The 18,571-nt window shown below is 39.5% G+C and overlaps 2 protein-coding genes across 11 annotated transcripts in view; both read left to right on the top strand.

Moving 5' to 3' along the window:
* The first annotated feature begins 211 nt into the window (after positions 1 to 211).
* Positions 212 to 5,255, top strand: aktip (akt interacting protein). Of its 6 annotated transcripts, none has more exons than XM_017303826.2 (10): positions 212 to 374; positions 1,040 to 1,165; positions 1,926 to 2,134; positions 2,223 to 2,287; positions 2,449 to 2,549; positions 2,684 to 2,772; positions 2,952 to 3,050; positions 3,293 to 3,400; positions 3,535 to 3,595; positions 3,750 to 5,255. In XM_017303826.2, the coding sequence occupies exons 2-10, from the start codon at positions 1,118 to 1,120 to the stop codon at positions 3,855 to 3,857; spliced, it is 888 nt and encodes a 295-aa protein (XP_017159315.2). In that variant the 5' UTR covers positions 212 to 374; positions 1,040 to 1,117; the 3' UTR covers positions 3,858 to 5,255. The 6 variants fall into 6 exon arrangements, with proteins under 6 accessions (XP_017159315.2, XP_008403786.2, XP_081461528.1 ...); XM_008405564.2 differs by having other exon boundaries at positions 1,037 to 1,165; XM_081605402.1 differs by having other exon boundaries at positions 213 to 374; positions 1,929 to 2,134.
* Positions 5,256 to 7,969: 2,714 nt separating this feature from the next.
* chd9 (chromodomain helicase DNA binding protein 9) overlaps positions 7,970 to 18,571 on the top strand; it is an 89,227-nt gene continuing 78,625 nt past the window's right edge. For all 5 annotated transcript variants that reach the window (XM_017304001.2, XM_017304003.2, XM_017304002.2 and 2 more), the window contains exons 1-2: positions 7,970 to 8,261; positions 14,526 to 16,144. In XM_017304001.2, the coding sequence (XP_017159490.2) occupies positions 14,612 to 16,144 (1,533 nt within the window). In that variant the 5' untranslated portion in view covers positions 7,970 to 8,261; positions 14,526 to 14,611. The remainder of the gene's footprint in view (positions 8,262 to 14,525; positions 16,145 to 18,571) is intronic.

Here is an 18,571-nt window from a genome sequence, read left to right as displayed (position 1 = left end):
ACAAAATGATCCAGAAATGTGTACGATTTCTTCCATTTGATTGCTTATCTGACGTCTCTACACTTACAGAATAAAAAGAGGTTCTTTCCCTTTAAAGCTAAAAATTGTCTCGTTTTGTGACAAAAGCTTCAGCAAATCAGCTGCTAAACGTTATTCTCCTCGACCAATGAGAATTCAATTCACACAACAAGAACCGCCCCTCGTTAAGTTAGATTGAACTCCGGTGTATCCCAGTATCTCCAAGTTATCAACATTGATCAGCCAGACGGTATGACATCTAAAGGAGTGGCAAGACTCAGCAGATTTTAAAGTGGGGAAACAACTTTTTAGAAAATCGGTTTTAAACGGATTTCTACACGTTGGAAGTTTACACGGTAAGCCACATCTCTACGCTGTTTACGTACGTCAGCTGAAATTAAAGGACCAGTCGAGTTAGCAACGTCAAAACAAGGTCGGAAGCTAATGCTACAGATGGGGCTTAAGTCGACGAAAACAAACAATTGACAGCAGACAACGCGTGTGTATGTACTTTATCTACTGTATCATTGCATCTGGTGATTTTATAATCCTTTATATTCGGGTGTCAGCTAAAATTAAACTGTTCTTGTTACCAATTTGCAGGTCTATATCGCTCGCTAATGAAGCGCTGCATATCTGGGCTAAATTACTCCAGAACTCGCTGTTCTTTTAAAAGTATGTTTACCGTGCATTGTATGTCGTTTTCATCGCTTGCCACTGGATGAATCGTCATACCATATTTTCTGAACCCACACATTAATTCAGCAAGTTAAACACACAAGTAAACTCCTACGTTAGCTAAAGCTAAGCTAGCAGAAAACAAGTTGTTCTTTTAGATCATTCTCTAATTAATTTTCCTATCTATGCCTTGTTCACCCCGTTTATAAATATATTTCAGTTTTCGCTAGAAAGTGGGCTGGCTATATCGTAAGAGTCTGTCTAAATGTAATCAGGTTAGCTGTTTTTGTGACCTCGGCTGCAGTAGCGATCCTCTAAATGTGCCATGTTTCCACAACAGCAGCAGCGGATGGCCATCTCTGTGGTTGATGTGGGACCTGCTAATGCGAGAACAACACCAATCTGAACCTATGACTGAGTAATGAACCTAAACCCCTTCTGGAGCATGTCTGCCAACACAAGTCGCAAGGTAAATTGTTGACCCGCCCCCTGCAAGTATTTTTCATTTTACATTGTTAAGTAGTCTTTCTTGGGGCAAAACGGAACAGCAGTGTGTATCAAGTGGTGGAAGGGCAACGGCCTATTGCTATTCCGCTTCAAATAGACTGAAAAAATTGACTTTTGATTAAAAGACTTCAAACCAAAGTAGTGATATAATTGCATGTTTTTGTTGTTTTAAGTTGTAGCTGTTTAAAATCTTAGTACACTGAAAACTGGCCCAAACAGTCTAATAAACCCACTCTCTTTTTAAAAGTCCTTTGTTTTATTCAGTTTTGCAGATATAATAGACAGACATTGCCATAGGAAAATGTTTGGCCACTATTTTCAGAATGGGTGTGTCTTCATTTTTTTGGTTAGTCATGCAAACGTTTTCTTTATTCTGATGTAATGGATGAAACTTATAGTAATTCCGTTAGTATGTTTGTTGTTTGCAGCACTCTCGGTGTATGCCAACAGTGTTTGTAGTATTTTCAAAGACTCATTACTACACTGCTCCTCTGATCTGCTTTGTGCCTCTTGCGTATACTGATGTAGTGTAACAGTTTCATAAAGATACTGTAATTGAATATGCTGGTATCTGTATCCAATTATCTGATGAATATTAAGCCAGACAACTGTAAATGTGCCTACAAAACATTTTCCTTCTTCTTTTCTCCCCCGCCCCCTCTGTAATTGACAACAAATTTTCACCTGTTGCTGTGATCCTCTTTGTCCCCAAAACAAACCAGCAGAGAGCTGAAGAGGAGCAGAGTGGGCACACAGACCAGAGAGCCAGCCCAGCCAGGACTCACTTTGGCAAAAAGGTCCTTCCACCCATTCCTAAGAATGCAACCCCCATTACCAAACCTCCATCGATGGGCAGTGCAGCCCATTCAGCCAATGGCACACATGCCTCCTATGGCCCGTTTTACCTGGAGTACTCTCTACTGGCAGAGTTGTGAGTATTTTTTTATTATTATTTTCCATCCTAATAGAAAATCCAAGTTTATATTTACTGATCAGACCTGTTGCAATGTGACCTGCAGCACACTCGTGATTAAGCAGAAACTCCCTGGAATTTATGTCCAGCCATCCTACAAGTCGGCACTAAGTAAGAATCAATGCACCACCAAATTTTAAGAACCTGAATGTTGATCTTATGCTTTATTTATTTATGAAATATTTTCCATTTCATTTTCCCTGCATTGATACTTTTTGTGTTCTAGTTGAAGTGTAACATTTCTTAAAGGCAGTTTTCTCTCTCCTGTTTAGTGTGGTTTGGGGTCATTTTCATCAGGCATGGTTTGTATCAAGATGGTGTCTTCAAATTCACTGTGTATATTCCAGACAACTATCCAGACGGGGAGTGTCCTGTAAGTGTTTTTTTTTTTTTACTTTATTTACTTAACACTGATTATAATTAAAGAGCCTTTTAGATGTACTTGGCTTGAGAAATGTGTGTTCCCCTAAACCTAATCTTCAGGAGAAATCTTATTTTTAATTTCAGAAATTGGTATTCGACATCCCAGTCTTCCATCCTCTTGTCGACCCCGTATCTGGAGAGCTGGATGTCAGAAGAGCTTTCACCAAATGGAGGTATGTTGTTTTCCCCTCTGGAATGCAAACAATTTTACATTCTCAAAATCATCAGATTGTGTATGTTTTTATGTGGAATAGACTCCCTCTCAGGGCAGCTTGTTTTAAACTTGTAAAATGCAGTCAACTTGTGGTTTTACAGTCAACATTTTGTAAACATAAATCTAATCTTTCTTTAGACGGAATCACAACCATATCTGGCAAGTCTTGATGTATGCACGTACAGTTTTTTACAAGATCAACACAACGGAGCCACTAAACCCAGAAGCAGCAGTGCTGTGAGTCGGGCTTTTTTTCTCATGTTTAATGTGACTTTTTATTTAAAAAATCTTAAGATTCAGTGATTTTTCTACATTTTTATAGATTCCTTTAGATGACTGTAATTACTGATTTGAAAATAAAAAATAAGCTGTTTTTTTGCAATAGCGATCACTAAGGCTTTAAGGTCCCTGGAAATTATTTTTTTTTTTTTCCCATTGCTTACAAATGGAAATCCACATTTTTTCTTTGTCCTCTCCAGGTATGAAAAAGATATACAGCTGTTCAAAAGCAAAGTGGTGGACAGTGTCAAACTATGCAACAGTCATCTTTTTGACCAGCCTAAGATAGATGATCCTTACGCAATAAGGTTTGTCCCCATTATTGACATTCCTCTGCTGACCACAGGAAATCACACCCTGCATACCTTTTAGCTTGGAAGAATCTTTGACGGCGAACAGAGTTGCACTTTGAAATCATGTCGTTCTTCTCCATTGGTTTTAGTTTCTCTCCATGGAACCCAGCACTGCATGAAGAGGCAAAAGAGAGGATGTTCACATACAAGGTAAGTTGCATGAATATCTTGAAATCTGCTGAACTTTACTCAGTTAAGGTTTGGATAAGATATTTGCATGTAATTTGTTTAGCTGCTGTGTGACCGCAATATATATATATATATATATATATATATATATATCTTCTGCTCTTTTGCCTTTTAGAAACGACCTGAGGAATATCACAGAGGAACACAGGTGTCAGGGTTATCTTGGGTAAAGCCTGGTTCAACCCAACCTTTCAGCAAAGAAGATGGTCCTCCTCAGAGCTGAAACTGCACTGCGTGCCCTGGCCACTAGATGGAGACAAACGTCAACTGCTACACCGTTGGCTTTCTTCAGCTGCTTGTGTAGTGGACTCTTGAAATGGTTGGGAGAACTTAATTTTTATCTCCACTTTACTGCTCAGCTTTAAAAGCTCTTTAGTAGGCTGCTCTTGACACAGCTGTAGAACAAGGAAGAATAGTTTTGTATCACGTGTAAATTGCAAATGACAAATGGATGTCCAAGCTACGTCATTCAGGCTGTGATGCAATCAAAGTGCATTGTCTGTCATTCATTTTCTGCTCCATGCACATTTAGTTAGACAGGGATATAAAGTCCCAAACGGGGGTCAGATGTATGAACAAAGCACTTTGTATACATATGGTAAGTACAGTAGATGGCTTAATTAAAAAAACCACTTATAAAATTGGCTTAGGACTGTATTTGTTGGGCTTTTATTCTTTTTAATACAGCAGAGTGACTGAAACTAATTCAGACTTTTTTTCCCCCCCAATATCCACTAAGGTAGTGTTCATTTGTCTTCAGGTCACATTGTCCTGCATGTTTTAGAAGCATCCCTGTTCTAACACACCTTATTCTAAGGGCTTAATTCTGCAGAACTCTGCTGTGTTACTGTAACTTTACATCATGTGTGCTGAAGTTTAATACATGTAGAACATTGTGAGCTGAAGACTAGAGACGGGGAATGCTGCCTAACATGATTTGTGTGGGTTTATTTTGTTTTAATAGACAGTTTTTATTTTGGTTTTATGTAACTTCTATTATGTGTAAAGCAGAGCAGCCAAGTGTAATTTTAAATGAGATGCTACATAAATAAGCTTGTTTTATTTTGTTGGATTTTAATGATTTTTGAATGCTTTACGTACCTTTTGGCTATTAATGGTCTATGTAGATAAGTTTCCATTCTGAATTTGTGTCTGGTTTCCTTAAATGTTTGAGATCCCATAAACTCCTGTCTGCAAGATGTCGTCACAAAATTTGAGGGAAACTATTTTTATAAGGTTCATTTGCTTCCATCTGGGCGGCACGGAGTTTATTTAAAGCATATGTTGATACTAATTTACCAAGATGTTGATGCAAATCTGGCGTTTTCTATTTTACGGTTTCTGTTCTTAAGACTGGTGTGGATTGATGCTGAAGTTCTTTCCAAATATAACCTGACTGGTTTGCTTGAAGTTGTCTCCAAGGATTTACATTAGAACACCTTATATGGTGGTCAAACCTGTATGATTAGTAATTGCTTGTTACTGTACAAAATTCAGAGAAAAGTCTCTGTGCAATCTGGACTCTAAATTTATTTGCATTTCTGTGGTTTGAATGGTTCCCTTACCACAACATAAATGTACATTTTTTATTCTGAAATCAATAAAATAATTTTTAAAGCCATTCTGTGTTCAGTTGATATTTAAATTGGGAAATTAACCAGAAACTTTTATGAAAAGTTGTAAATCTACTTTTTTTTGCAATAAAATGAGGCAGCCTTTTTTCTATTTTAGTCACTAAATTGAAGGTTATATCAGCAATTTACCTTGGATACTAAATTTAACCTTATGTATGGTGTCCATAGAAGTATTTGGCACTACTTTTTCAAGTTTTGGTGAAGGTAAACCTATGAGCAATGATCTAAAAACAAATTTTGAACGGAACTTTTTTTTTAACGTATCCCAAGAGAACTTGAATGGAGTTCTTGATGGTGATGCTGTAGGATAGACGAATCTCCAGCAGCAGTCGGTCTTGCAGCAAATCTGAAGAGGCCTCTGACTGAAGACTGTTTTATGAAAGTCTCTTGATTGTCATGACATGCTAACAGCTCAATTTCCAGGCAGCAGAGAAAATATTTCACAGTAACACATTCTGGATTACATCCATCAGTTGTTAGAAAGCACTACTAATCCACCTCATTTGCTTCTGCCACTCTTTAAATTTTTGACGGTATGATTAGAAGACCAGACAGAGAAATGTTGGAGTCGGGGGTATGATTCTTGTCCACTATGACTGATTGAGGACATAGCTTGAACTTCCTGTTTTTCTTCTCTTGGTTCCTGTTCTGCATCCATGAAGTCTCCTTTTCAACTGTTCTTGGATTTGGGGTCTTTGTTCAGGTATTGTTTTAGGTTTTGAGATGCTGATCAGCTGTTCCTTGTTGTAAAAACAATATATTGTTACTGTGGTTATGTGTCATAAGCACCCAATTGGCGTCAAAACTAACCAGAACAAGTATTAAACATTTTTTATTTAGTCCACATTTCTGTATAAATTTATTGGCATCATCCAGATGAGATACTCTAATCCTAAATGTGTTTTCATTAGCTGGAAGCAGAACATCTTTAAGTAGAAATAAAGGCTTGAAATCATTTTCACTTAGTAAATTGACTTTTCAGTGCTATTCAATGTATATTCATCCATATATAGCTGGCGTTAATACTTATCTGTGCCATCTTAAGAGGACAGAAATGCATTAAAAAAATTATCTGTGGCTCAGAGATTTAAAGAAATACAGCCATGTGGCTCAGTCATGACAGGACAGGGCATTCAGCCAATAAGGCACCGTTTGGTTTTTCTGTGCCTACGCTCACTCACTGGCATGCACACAGAAAAGATGGTTCTCTCAATGCATATTGTTCAGAACGTTGCCCCAGATAATTTAAACTGATAATGACGTGCGTCAGTGGAGTATCTATTTAGGACACACTATGCAATGCATCAGTGATGTATCCATTTAGGGCAGGAAATAACTGTGTTCATGCAGCCCTTTCCAACTTGGAAATGGTTGTGGCTCCTGAGCATCTCGACTCTCACCAGTGTTGATTCTTCTAATAAATGTCCAGGAAAAAGTCAGCCAACTCGCATCTTCTTAATTAAGTGAATGAAAATTAACAGTATAGTCACACGGGAGACGATAGAGTATAGTCTCCCCTGTGATTGATTTCTTTTTGTTTTATTATTAATATAATCATTTGTTTTCAGTCTTTACTTTATGTGACCATTTTAAACCATGATGTTTGTCCTTTTGTTTTTGACCTCTTTGTGATCTACCCAACTGTATTCAAACAGTTTGATATATTGATCAAAAGGAAATTTATCTAATTTGGAAATCAAGCTCTTAGAATCTAGAGGAAGAGTCTTGAGAAAAGCAAACGATCCAAGTTGCTTAGGGTCCAGTGCAAAATTTCCACAACAGTAATGGTTTGTGAAGACCTAGCATCTGCTGGCATCACCATTTTATCTAGGCCGGGCAGTCAGAAGGAGAGAAGCTGCCTACAAAATCTATAATAATGGGAGTTTAGGTTGGATATAGTACTGATGCCCTGGAAATTCAAAACAAAATTACTTTCTCCGTGGCACTGCACTTGGTGGTGCCTTGCAAAAGTATTAATACACCCCAAACTTTCTTACATTTTGTCAGATAAAAACCACAAATATCTAGATATTTATAATCCACAACTCAAGTGGAAGAATCTGTTAGCGAGGCATTTAACAAATCTGACCTCTATAAAAGACTGGTAAAAGAAAGCCATATGAAGTGGTCTATAAACAATAACATGAAAGAAGCAAACATGTGAAATAAGGTGCTCAGATTAGATGAGACCAACATGGAATTTGTGGAGGAAAGCTACACAAAATCCTGTTGACATTATCTCAACATGATAGCAGAATTATGCACTGGGTAGGTTTTTCTTTTATCATTTCATGTAAAGCACCTTTGAGAACCCTATTGAGGAAGGTCAGAAGACCTTTTGGATTTTTATCGTGATTTTGCTTCCATTTCAAAATTAATATAAGTGATTGATCAAAAATCACAAAAAAAATCCAGCTGAAATATGTAAAAAAAAAAACTTTCAGTGTGCTTTTTAAGACGTTGCATTTTTGATATCCATACACAGCCGTGTGTTTGTCAAAATTCATGTGAACACCACTAGAGGTCAGTATATGCCCACAGCCTCAGCTCGTGGGTTTCACTTCTGTCACGTTCGCATTTAGAAGACACTCCGGTCCATGTGCGAAAGTAAAACCTCTCCGGATTGGCTGTGGCATAGACGCGGCCATCTTATGCACTCTGTCAACACAGTGACTATCCAGCTGATAACATGATTTAATCAGCCGATCTCAGAGGGACAGCCGAGGGCGCACAGTCCGCCCAGGTACACATACGCAGGAAATCGGCGCTATATTTTACTTTAAACTGGGTTACTTTAGCGGATTGTAGTCTGTCCAATCACAGAGAGAGTCACTAATATGCAAATACGCCGTTATCGCCGTCACGTCAGCAGCACCAGAGCCGCTGCGCCGTGGTCGCCAGCAGGAGTACAACTAACAACACAGCTCCAACTTCGCCCGATAACACTCTGCCAACACTGACGCCTGGAGTTGCGCTTTAGGGGTCACTTCCAGGTAAGAAATAACACCCGTTTTTCATTCTTGTGGCAGGTTGAATTTGGACTCGAACGGTTCCGTTTCATTCAGACTCGGAGCTGTCAAATATCGGACAGTCAGTTGGTGAGGGTCGGCTCAGCTGTCTGATGACACACCGCCTATCTGAGCGTGTATCCTCCTGCCAGACACGACACCGTCGAGCAGCCGAAACTTAAAAGTTTCCCTTCAGACCAACTCGAATAGACAAGCCTCACTTAAAGAGTTTGTCTAGTAACCAAAAATAAACCTTTAAAGTAGTTCTTCCGTCTTGGTGGTTCTGGTGGTGGTCCTGAACTGACAGCGACCAACCGGGTTGAGTCAGAATGTGAACGTTATGTAAATGCAAGCAGGATTAAAACGTCGATAGTTTAATTCAATGGAAACGAAAGTCGAACTAGTTATTATCTCGGGCACCATCACGGACGACCTCTCCATCCATCTTCGGCCTCCACCAGCACCTCATCTCCCCCTCCTCCACCATGTCCTCCGTGGAAAAACGTCACGACACCTTTTGAATCCAAAGTGAAGGTTTGACCACGTGCGACGCCCCCCTCCGGACAGCTCGAGGCTGAGAGTTTACATTGTTTAAAGCCAATATCCCACGTGCATCGCGTGTCGTTTTTGCTCGGTTGCGCTTTAAAAGTAGCGCAACACATTGCCGCTTCATTGGCTCATCAAACAGCGAGCTCACGGGGGCTGAAGCCATTTCTGCAGGAAGATCAAATAAATGCTGCTCACCCCAGAGTCCAGGTCTGGTTTGTTTCGGTGTAGCTGAAAATAAACAATTTAAAAGGTTACCAAATGGGACCTGTTGCTACTTTTACATAGGGGTACATAAGTGGCTAAATTAAACCTTGGGTTCTGGAGCAGCAGTTCTTACTTTTTTATTTTAAATGGCCAGCTCTGCACACGTTAATCCCAGGATTATATTCCCAAAGTCGCGGTTTAAACGGATTGAGTTGCGCAGAAGTTGCCATTGTAGTCCTTTAGGTTCATTTGCCGTTTCAGGTCCCAGTTTTTAAGGGGTCAAATTTCTGTTGATGTGCTGCACGTGCGTGGACGTCATGATTATGAAGGAAACAGCTGGAAACCCACGAAGGAGGAACCGAGTCTGTGTCTGAAGCCAGCTGGGAGGCGTTTAATTCAGTAATGAGTAGGCATATTAGTTTTAGTCTGAGTGCATGGGCAATATGACATTAGTGGGTTGCATTGTTATTCTAGAGATTTACTTTTATTCGTTTGGCTGGGTTTAATGAAAACATGAACACTTTTAGGTACAGCTTGGTGACATGCCATGATAGTTTGTCTTATTCATTTTGCTGTTTTGTTCGTAATCATTAGGAAAATACCCTCCCAGAATCTTCTTGGAGCAAAGGCAACTGATCAGAGTTACCATACCGCACAGATTTTGCCATTTGAAGATTTCCTTATTTTTTGTCAGACCAACACCACTTCTTCATAGGACTAACTTTAACTACTGCTGCTGGTCTTTTGAGGTCCTGGCTTTGAACATCTAAAAATAGTCTTTTGTCCATTATTGTCTCTCAAAATGGCTCAAACTCAGTTAAAATAAATACAGAAACAAATTGAATCTTGCCCCAGAGTCTGACTGAGCCTTACCACATAAATATGGTTTGATTCTAACTAGGGCACAATCATACTCATGGCATGCACAATCATACTGGTGAATGTTACAACAAAAGTTTCTTTCCGATTTGATTTCATGACACATGCCGAACTCCAGATAATCAGTTTTTCCAGCTCCGGTAAAAAACATCTAATGCAACTTATAACTGCCATCTCAACAAGGTTTAACTGAAAAGTTGATTCTGGTTGAAATTTGCCGTTTTGACATTGAAACAAACTACTTGTACTTTAATTACTTTAATTTTACCATCACTTTACCTTTTAAAACTTGTGCTGCTTTAAACAAGTGTCACCTTATACATCAGCAATAAAGAGCTTAAATGCGTTCTCTTTAAAGATTTGGTCAACATTCATTGCAGAGCTGGCAGTTCTTATGTGAACAGTAATTTGGTTCACCCTACATTTGGTTTGATATACATCCCTGGTTAAAAATGGGGTAATTATATAAAAACATTCGAGCTCCATTTAATGTTAAAATGTTACCTCATGAAAAACATACCTGGATTGTTGCTTTGATTTTTCACCCAATCATTGAAACTCTTGTGGCAGACACATTTTTATGGTGACATGCAGCATTAGTTTTCCACCAGCCATGACATTGGGCATATAAACCAAAAAGTTCAGTTTCTGTCTGACCTTCTTCCATGTGATTTCAAACTGCAGGCTGGATTTTTGGCAGCCTGGCAGTCCTGCCATGTCAAAAAATGCTTCATCCCTGAGATGTCTGCGTTGTTTCTCGACATTCATGATGCTGTTAGTTCACTAATGTTATCTAACAAGCTTACGAAGCCGTCACTGAACAGCTGCATTTATACAGAAAGTAAATTACACACAGGTGGAGTCTGTTCTACTAATTACATAACTACTCAAGACAGCTGGTTTCACTAAATTTAGTTGATGGTCTTCAGAGTAAAGCATAGTGTTCCTTTATTATGGAATTTGTCCATTATTGACTGCTTTATAACACAGAACTCTAATGGTTCACATTACATGCCAAAATGATAAAAAGGTAAAGAAGTATGAATGCTTTTGCACGGTGTTGTGCCTTTTTTGTATTTGTATTTTTTATTTGTGTCTTTTTGATCAAATTGAATCCTCACAGGTGTATGAGATTGGAGCAAATGTTCATACTAAATATTGTTTGGTAAATCCATCTTAAACTGTTTTCTCTCCCTCATGGACATTTTTATTAGAATGTCACTGATGTTATTTGAAAGATTGACCAAAATATTTTTTTGCAAAAAAATGTCTGGGAATACTTTCCAATGTGGGATAAATCTATTTTGCTAGTGCTAATTAACTTCTTTAGGGTTGCGGTCAAAAGGGCACACATATTGAATCTCTATTGATCGTTGTTTTAGGACAAACCCAGAGGTGTCATCACAAATGATCAATGCACATGAATCTGTCTTTTTTTCCATCATTATTTAAGTACATTAGCAAAAGAAAATGAACCTTTAAGCTTCTCACAGATGGCAAAACACTGAGGTAGCGGTGAGCTTGTGTCTGCTGTTTTTGAAAGTAAACGGCTCGAGACAAATCATAAAACCTTATCAAAATGTTATGGGGGACTTAGCATTTCAGTCTTATTGTAACTGATCACAACACGTCAAGGTTACCAAGCAAGAAGAAAGTTGTGTGAAATTAAAATCTGAATTACTGCCAAAACCAAAAACAGGAATGACTTCATGTTTGCTGCCAGTCTGGAGTCGAAGCTGAATGTGATGTTGGGCCTGTTTGTGTGACACTCCGCTTTGAAAGGAAACATTAAGACTTACTCATGTCCCTAAATGTATATTTGGTTTCTACTCAGACCTAAAATGCTAAATTAAGTAAATTAAATTACTCATAAAAAAATCTAGGAGTGGACGACTAGACTTAAAGTACATTTCTCTAACCAAGATAAAGTTCAAATTAATGTTGACCATCCAAATAATTAACATTTTAAAATTTTGGGGACATTTATTTTTGTTAATAAATGAAAAATGCTTTGTATATGATGAGCTACTGACTGAACAAAGTAGAAATTTACAGTTCTTTTATTTACTTGAACAAGAAATACTTTCCATTAATCTAGTCGTGGTGCATGCTCACTAGCAGTAGGTTAAATTGAGTTCTGATTAATTATCCTGTGATATTTCAAAGACTGATTGCAGTTTTCTTGGAAAATTCAGATTTTATTTCAGCCCTCTGACATGTCAATCCAGATTTATATCTCTTCTGTATTTAACACTGTAGTTAAAATTTATATTGAAGGAGAAACATATTTTCTTCATAGTGAAATATTTGCTTTTCAGTAAGTTCATTTAAAAAAGCAATATGGTACTTCGCTCTTATATTTCAGAGGAAATCTTTAAGTGCTTCAGCGTCACAGGACTGTGACATTTATCCAACCAATATTCGATAAGTTTGTTCTTTATCTTCTTTAGAAAGCAGACTACATCTCCTTAATCTTTTGATCCCTAATCGCTTTCCATCCATTCTGTGAAATATAGAAATACATAATACAAAAAGGATAAAACTGTTGACACAGTGTCTACCATAGTAAGAAAAAGACTCAACCTGAGATATCTGTGATGCTTTTTTAATCTGATTTTACAGCTAGATAACTATACATTTTAAAATGTTTATGTATAGTTTCATTCAAAGGTTTTACATATAGTCATTATGGAAATGAGTCATCATTAATATTGGACTTTAATTTCCAAATTTATACTGCTCTTTTTCTAGGGTTAAATGATTATAGAACACATAACTTTTGTGATTTCCAGAAAAAAGTATTTATATATGGTTCAAATGGAATTAAATTCATACATGACACTCAATAATATTTCTTTAGGGTTCCTTGCACCCCATTGAAACTCTTTTTGTCATCATTAGAATGTTTGTGGCATAATCGTGGAATATTTATAGTAAATTTTCAACTAAATTGGTAGGTTTCCTGGCACACACCTGGCTTTGAAGCATAGTCTACAAGCTAGATTGGTGAACAATGCAAGATTGGTTGAAATAACTTTTTTGGTTGAACAACCCATTATATCCAAATTCATCCATCTAACTCAAAATGCCACTCTTTGATAAAACAGTAATAATAATCAGGACATTGAAGACTAAGCCAGTAACCAGCTAGGACTGAAGCCCATTATAAACTGGTTAACCACTGGTGTTGGTGTCTACATGAAAGTGAATTGTACATCAATGTGGACAGAAAAGGTGTTGACCTTGAATTACTTTCATGCTCCAAAACAAACACTTCACAAGTTTGTACTAAATGCTTTCTGTAGTAAGTTTTACAGTTAAGACGAGGCAAAGATTTAGATGTTTAGCCACAATAACAAGAAGTGTGTCTGGAGGACCAGAGGTGAGATTTTCAAACCTAACCACACTGAACTAACTGTCAAGCTTGTCAGCGGCTCCTTCTTGGTGAGGGTTTGTTCTGACTGTAGTGTAAACCTCTAAAATGGAACTGAACATGTTTGGATGTTCAAACAAACAAAAAAAATTCCTTTCATTAGCGATTTATGCCTTCTGTGCATCATGGATGTCTTTTTTCAATAGAGTACAAGAAAGGCCTGTCATTTTTACAAGATGGCTACCAATAATTTTGTAGCTTATTGTTAATATTTTCACCCGCTTCACACGTCTAGAGACTTAGACTTTTATTCCCTATTTTAATTGCGAAGTGGCTCAAACTCCGATTGTTAGTAGATCATCTGTGAATACCTATGTTAAAGTTTTCTACATGTTCTCAATTAGACTTGGGTCTGGTCTTTGACTGGTCCATTCTAACAAATCAATATTTTGACGTATAAGTTTTCATTGCAGCTCTGGGTGTATTTGTATCCTCTGTGGTTGGCCTGTTTTTGCTCCATCCACCTACCTCTCCTGTGTGTTCCTTGGTCTCCATGATGCTGTTTGTTGTTGTTCTCTAACAGGCCTCTGAGGCCTTTACAGATCAGCTGCGTGAAAAGCGCTGAATGCAAATGCATGGCACACTTTCTAGGTTTTTATTGGTGAAAAAAAATAATTTCTGTGTTGCTGTTGTAATATGACAAAGTTTTTTATGTCTATGTTTAATGTGATTTAAACTGTTAATATATTCAAGCAAAGCCATTCTTGAAGCTTCATGTTAAACATTTAAAGGGAATATGTCTGTGTTTGGGCTTCAGAGTGCAAGTCAGCATGTAATGACTGACCTGGGAAAGCTTCTGTCATCTTCCGCTGGTCTGTGGTTGCAGAGCACTCGCATGCATGTGCTTAGAGGGCCTCCTCAGCCTCTGCCCTTTGCTGCTGAAATTCTATCAGCTGTCTGCACCTCCCACACATTCTGCAGTAGCAGAGCAGGCAGCTTCAAGCCTTCCATAGGTGGGGGGTTGACGTGAGTGCATGTGTTTGTGTGTGCATATCGGTGTGTGTTTTTGTGAAAGGGTTGAGGGTACAGGAAGAGGCACCTGCTGGTGAATGGTTTACACCAGCTGCTTTGCTCTACACATGAAAACAAGTGCTGATGGATTATTAACGCAAACCGTCATTTTCAATAAATATTTATCAAAAAGAAATTGCTTCTTTTAAAAATGTTTTTTGTCTTTTTGATAGGAACACCACATAATGGAGATGCTCTAACTGTGAAGACTGACTCACTGGGACCATCTTGGATCCAGAGGTGCCCTCTGATTTCAGTCATGGACTTTTTTGACGATCCCAACCTCTTTGTCGGGGGTTTGGAAGGGCTGGATGAAGATGGTTTCCATTCAGCACCGTCGCTTGTGGATGAGCTCAATCTCAGTGCTGGTTTTGAACCCCTTCAAGTGGAGGCACTTGGCCCGGGGAAGCATCAAGAAATGATGCCACCAGTCTCTTCCCAACAAGCTGTGCCCAGTTACAACCAGCCGATGGTTCATTATGCTGGCGTTAAGGCAGAGAATCCCCTGGGGCAGGTATTTTCTGGTTCTCGGAGCACAGGTTGTGACGTGGGTCCTGAGCAACATGGCCAGTACCATAGTGCCACCATTAGCCAAGTACCTCCACCCAACGGTCTGTTCTGCAGTACTGGAAGCCCAATGTGGGGCAACCAAGACCAAAATGGGAACATGTTTCACCATGTATCTCAACAGCAGCAGCAACAACAACAACAACTTTGTCATCAGCAACTGCACAACCAGCAACTTCATGGCAGACAACATACTCAGCAGCAGCACCGTTCTGGTCATCAAGCTGAGCAGCAACAGAGAATGCGACAACAACAGCTCCAACGACAGCACAGTCATCAGCAACAGCTGCTAAACCAGCATCAACAGATTACCACAGCGAGTGTTTGCCTGCAGCAACAGCAGCATCCCACATTCTCCTTTCTCCAGGGAGGTCAGTCCAGCAGCCAGCAGCAGATACACCATTCTCCACATCAACTACCTGTAAGAGAATCCCAGTTTCATTCCAGGAGTCTTCCAGGTAAGCCTTTTTTGGAACATCAGAATGCCTCTTTGAGCAGGGCCTGCTTACAAACACGTCAGCAGCAGGGGAGCTACCAGTTGGTCAGGGGAAGTCCGGCCTTCTCTGGATCAGGACTCGAGGACTCTCACCTTTCATTCCCCATACATCCATCATCTGCAGTACACTCCTTGCCTGCATGCTCTGTCAGTTCAGCTCATGCTTACCAAGCGGCGGAGTTCCCTGCCTACCCTGGAGAGCCAGAAATACCCAGTCTCAGTCAGCAGTCTTCATGTAGGCCCATCACTACTACACCAATTACTACTACAGTGCCTAGACTGCCTGGGACTGCATGCCAGTTCCAGTCCACAGCACACGTGAGTCAGCTGCACTCTGGAACAACGGTTAGCCAGGCAGACGAGTGTCCCTTCAGAGCCTTACGCTGTTCTGGAGAAACCCAGGCAGTCTGCAAATCATCAGAGCTGTTCGGCGAGTCAGTGAGTTGCTATCCAAGCATGACAAACCACCTGCCCTCTGAGCAGCAGATCAGCTGCGGGGTTATTAACACTAATGGGTACCAAGCTTTTGGAGACAATATTATGCCATCAGAGGCCCAGGATGGAGACTTGGAAGCCTTGGATCCTCCTGACCTCCTGCCTGATCTGCTCCCCCAGCTGGAGGACGCTTTCAGGCAGCAGGACGAATCCAGCTGTTCTTGGATTGATTCCAGTCAGAAGAAAGGGCACGAAAACAGAAAACCAGCAGCTATCGAACGCAAAGAGGAGAAGGTAAAATTTTAAATTTGTTTTTATGGATCTGTCCTTAGCCGTTATGTGGTTCTCTGGCTAGATATGGCCAGGTATGAGATAAAGCTTTGATAACCTCTAATGAAATACCATGTGTACTAAGTATTTCCACACATTTAAAACAAAAATGTGTAACAATCTTATCTCTTATTTTAAACAGCAAAGCAACACTTAGTTTTATTGTTGCCAACATAATGTATACATTACATAATGACACATTTATTTTGGTTTTGATACGCATATTTAAGCATAAGTCAAAAATTTCTGCAATTTTTAGTTGTGTTCAAGTGGTTTTTGTTGACAATATTGTCTCTTATAGTTTTTTTTCTTTTTGTGAAATACAGCATAGCAAGAAGATACGAACTCATTTGTCAGGTGATCTGCTCAGCAAATTGGCCTGCAGTCAGCTGCTTGATACCCATGTCGAATTTGTTAAAAGTTATGAGTGTAATAAAACCCATCTATTTACACTTAGCCACTGTTAAGGCAGCAGTCCTCCTAACCAAACAAGTGGCAAAAGTCAAAAGTAACAACTCTGTTTTGACTGGAAGTGATCTTCAGCAGAAGCCCACTCAGAGTTAGCAGCTAAAAGAAGACATAAAGGATGAAAAAAACATAAAATGGTCCAAGAGTACTTTCTGTAAGAAGAAAACAGTAACGAGATTAGTAGAATTGTCTGAAGAAGAAAAGTGGTTAAACAGAGAATTGCTTGGCTAGTAGTAAGCAGACTAACAAAAAAAGTAATTTGCAGAAATCCTTCATTTTCAAGCAGCCATATATTTGGTTTTACTTTGGGAAGCTTTCTTTCAGCCAGCTGACCAGCAATTTGCAGCAGCAGGTTGGGGAGCATGATGGTCTCTTGTCTCTCTGGTACTTTCAATGACTGTAAGAAGACATTAAACCCTTAGAACAGGCTGACCGAACACTGCAGAGGTCGACACCTGGATTATCACCAACTGGCCCAATCATGCTCTCAGCCCACCTTGTTTTCACTGCCCTTTAACCTATTTCCTCAACTTACATGTACGTACAGTTAACTAACATAGCAGACGAAGATAATTTTTTTAAAAAATCTTGTGTTTCATGGCACAGATACCAGTCATTTGTGTAATGTTTAACTATCCGAGGTAGAACGTGTGCCTCTCTGCTTGGAAACCTGCAATCAGTGGTGCAGTGGGGGAAGGTGATTATTAGGCGGTTCCTACAGCAGTTTGAAAGGCTTTCAACATGATAATGGTCAGTCTAGCCTGGCCTGTCTATCTGCCCTGTGCGCCGACAGCAGGTCAGGCCTGATTAGGCTAAGAGTGGCAGGAGTGTCTTCAGGACTTAGCTGTAAGCATACTTAGGGCTATATCAAGATGTGGGTCAGGGCAAGCCAGAGGCACTTGCACACAGCCTTGCTGGAGTGTGGGGGTGGTTGCACACTGTTGTGGTTGCCGCCACAGTTTCTGCGAGTGCGTGTGCATGTGAGTGCAAGCAGTAGGGAAAGAGCTTGCTGTAGGAGAGTGGTTAGCACTTGAGAGACGCGGGGGAGGGGGAAGGTTTGGAGATGGAGAGGGCAGCAGCTCATGGAAAAAGGAGAGAGCTTAGGAAAGAACGGATGGGAAAGAGATGGGGAGGAAGAGCATGAGAGAGCAAGAGACAGAGAGCGAGAGAGAACACAAGTGGAGGGGGAGGTGGAGAGAATGCATTAGCCGGCTGTAACAGGCTTCAGGCGGTTCTTGGACCTCAGTTGGCTGGTAACTTAGCAGCATCCATGCAGCTTCCCAGCCCCAGAGTGACACATGACCAGCAGCACATGCGGCAGGCATTTCATGTTCCTTTGCAAATGCCAATAAGACACCTAAACTCCAACATGTGGTCCTGTTTTAATAACTTGTTTTAGTTCTTGTATTGAAACAATAAAAAGAGAAATTAACCATTGGAAGGTTAAGCTGAGTCAATAATTCAATTCAGAAAGTAGAAAAAATTACAGAAATGTAATCATACGGTGATTACATTTCAAATAGTGATTGACTGATATGAAAATTTGGACCGTTATCAATATCCAATATTATGCAAATAATATTGGATATTTAATTTCCTGACGCTTTCAATATACTAAAATGAATGACCACATTGCTGACTTCAGCATGGCTTCTCTGCTTCAGTTAAACTCCCCACAGTCCTGTACTGTCACTGTCACATGATCAAACAAATACTGCTCCCCCCTTAAGAAAAAAAAAGTGACTACAATAATATTGGTCGATTATATCCCTAATTTTAAAGCTTTATTTATGTACATTATAGTTTACATCTGATGAAAAATTCTGTATTTCAGAAAATGAGAATAATTCCTAAGACCAGTGAAAATGTGGATCTTTGATACAGAAAAGTGGGCATACTGAAAAGTATCCATTATAGTATATC

Source organism: Poecilia reticulata, chromosome 3 (genome assembly GCF_904066995.2).
Source record: "Poecilia reticulata chromosome 3, P_reticulata-male-v2, whole genome shotgun sequence".
NCBI classification, from domain to species: domain Eukaryota; kingdom Metazoa; phylum Chordata; class Actinopteri; order Cyprinodontiformes; family Poeciliidae; genus Poecilia; species Poecilia reticulata.
The sequence above is the reverse complement of the archived record's forward strand: the minus strand, read 5'-3'. Positions and strand labels throughout refer to the sequence as shown.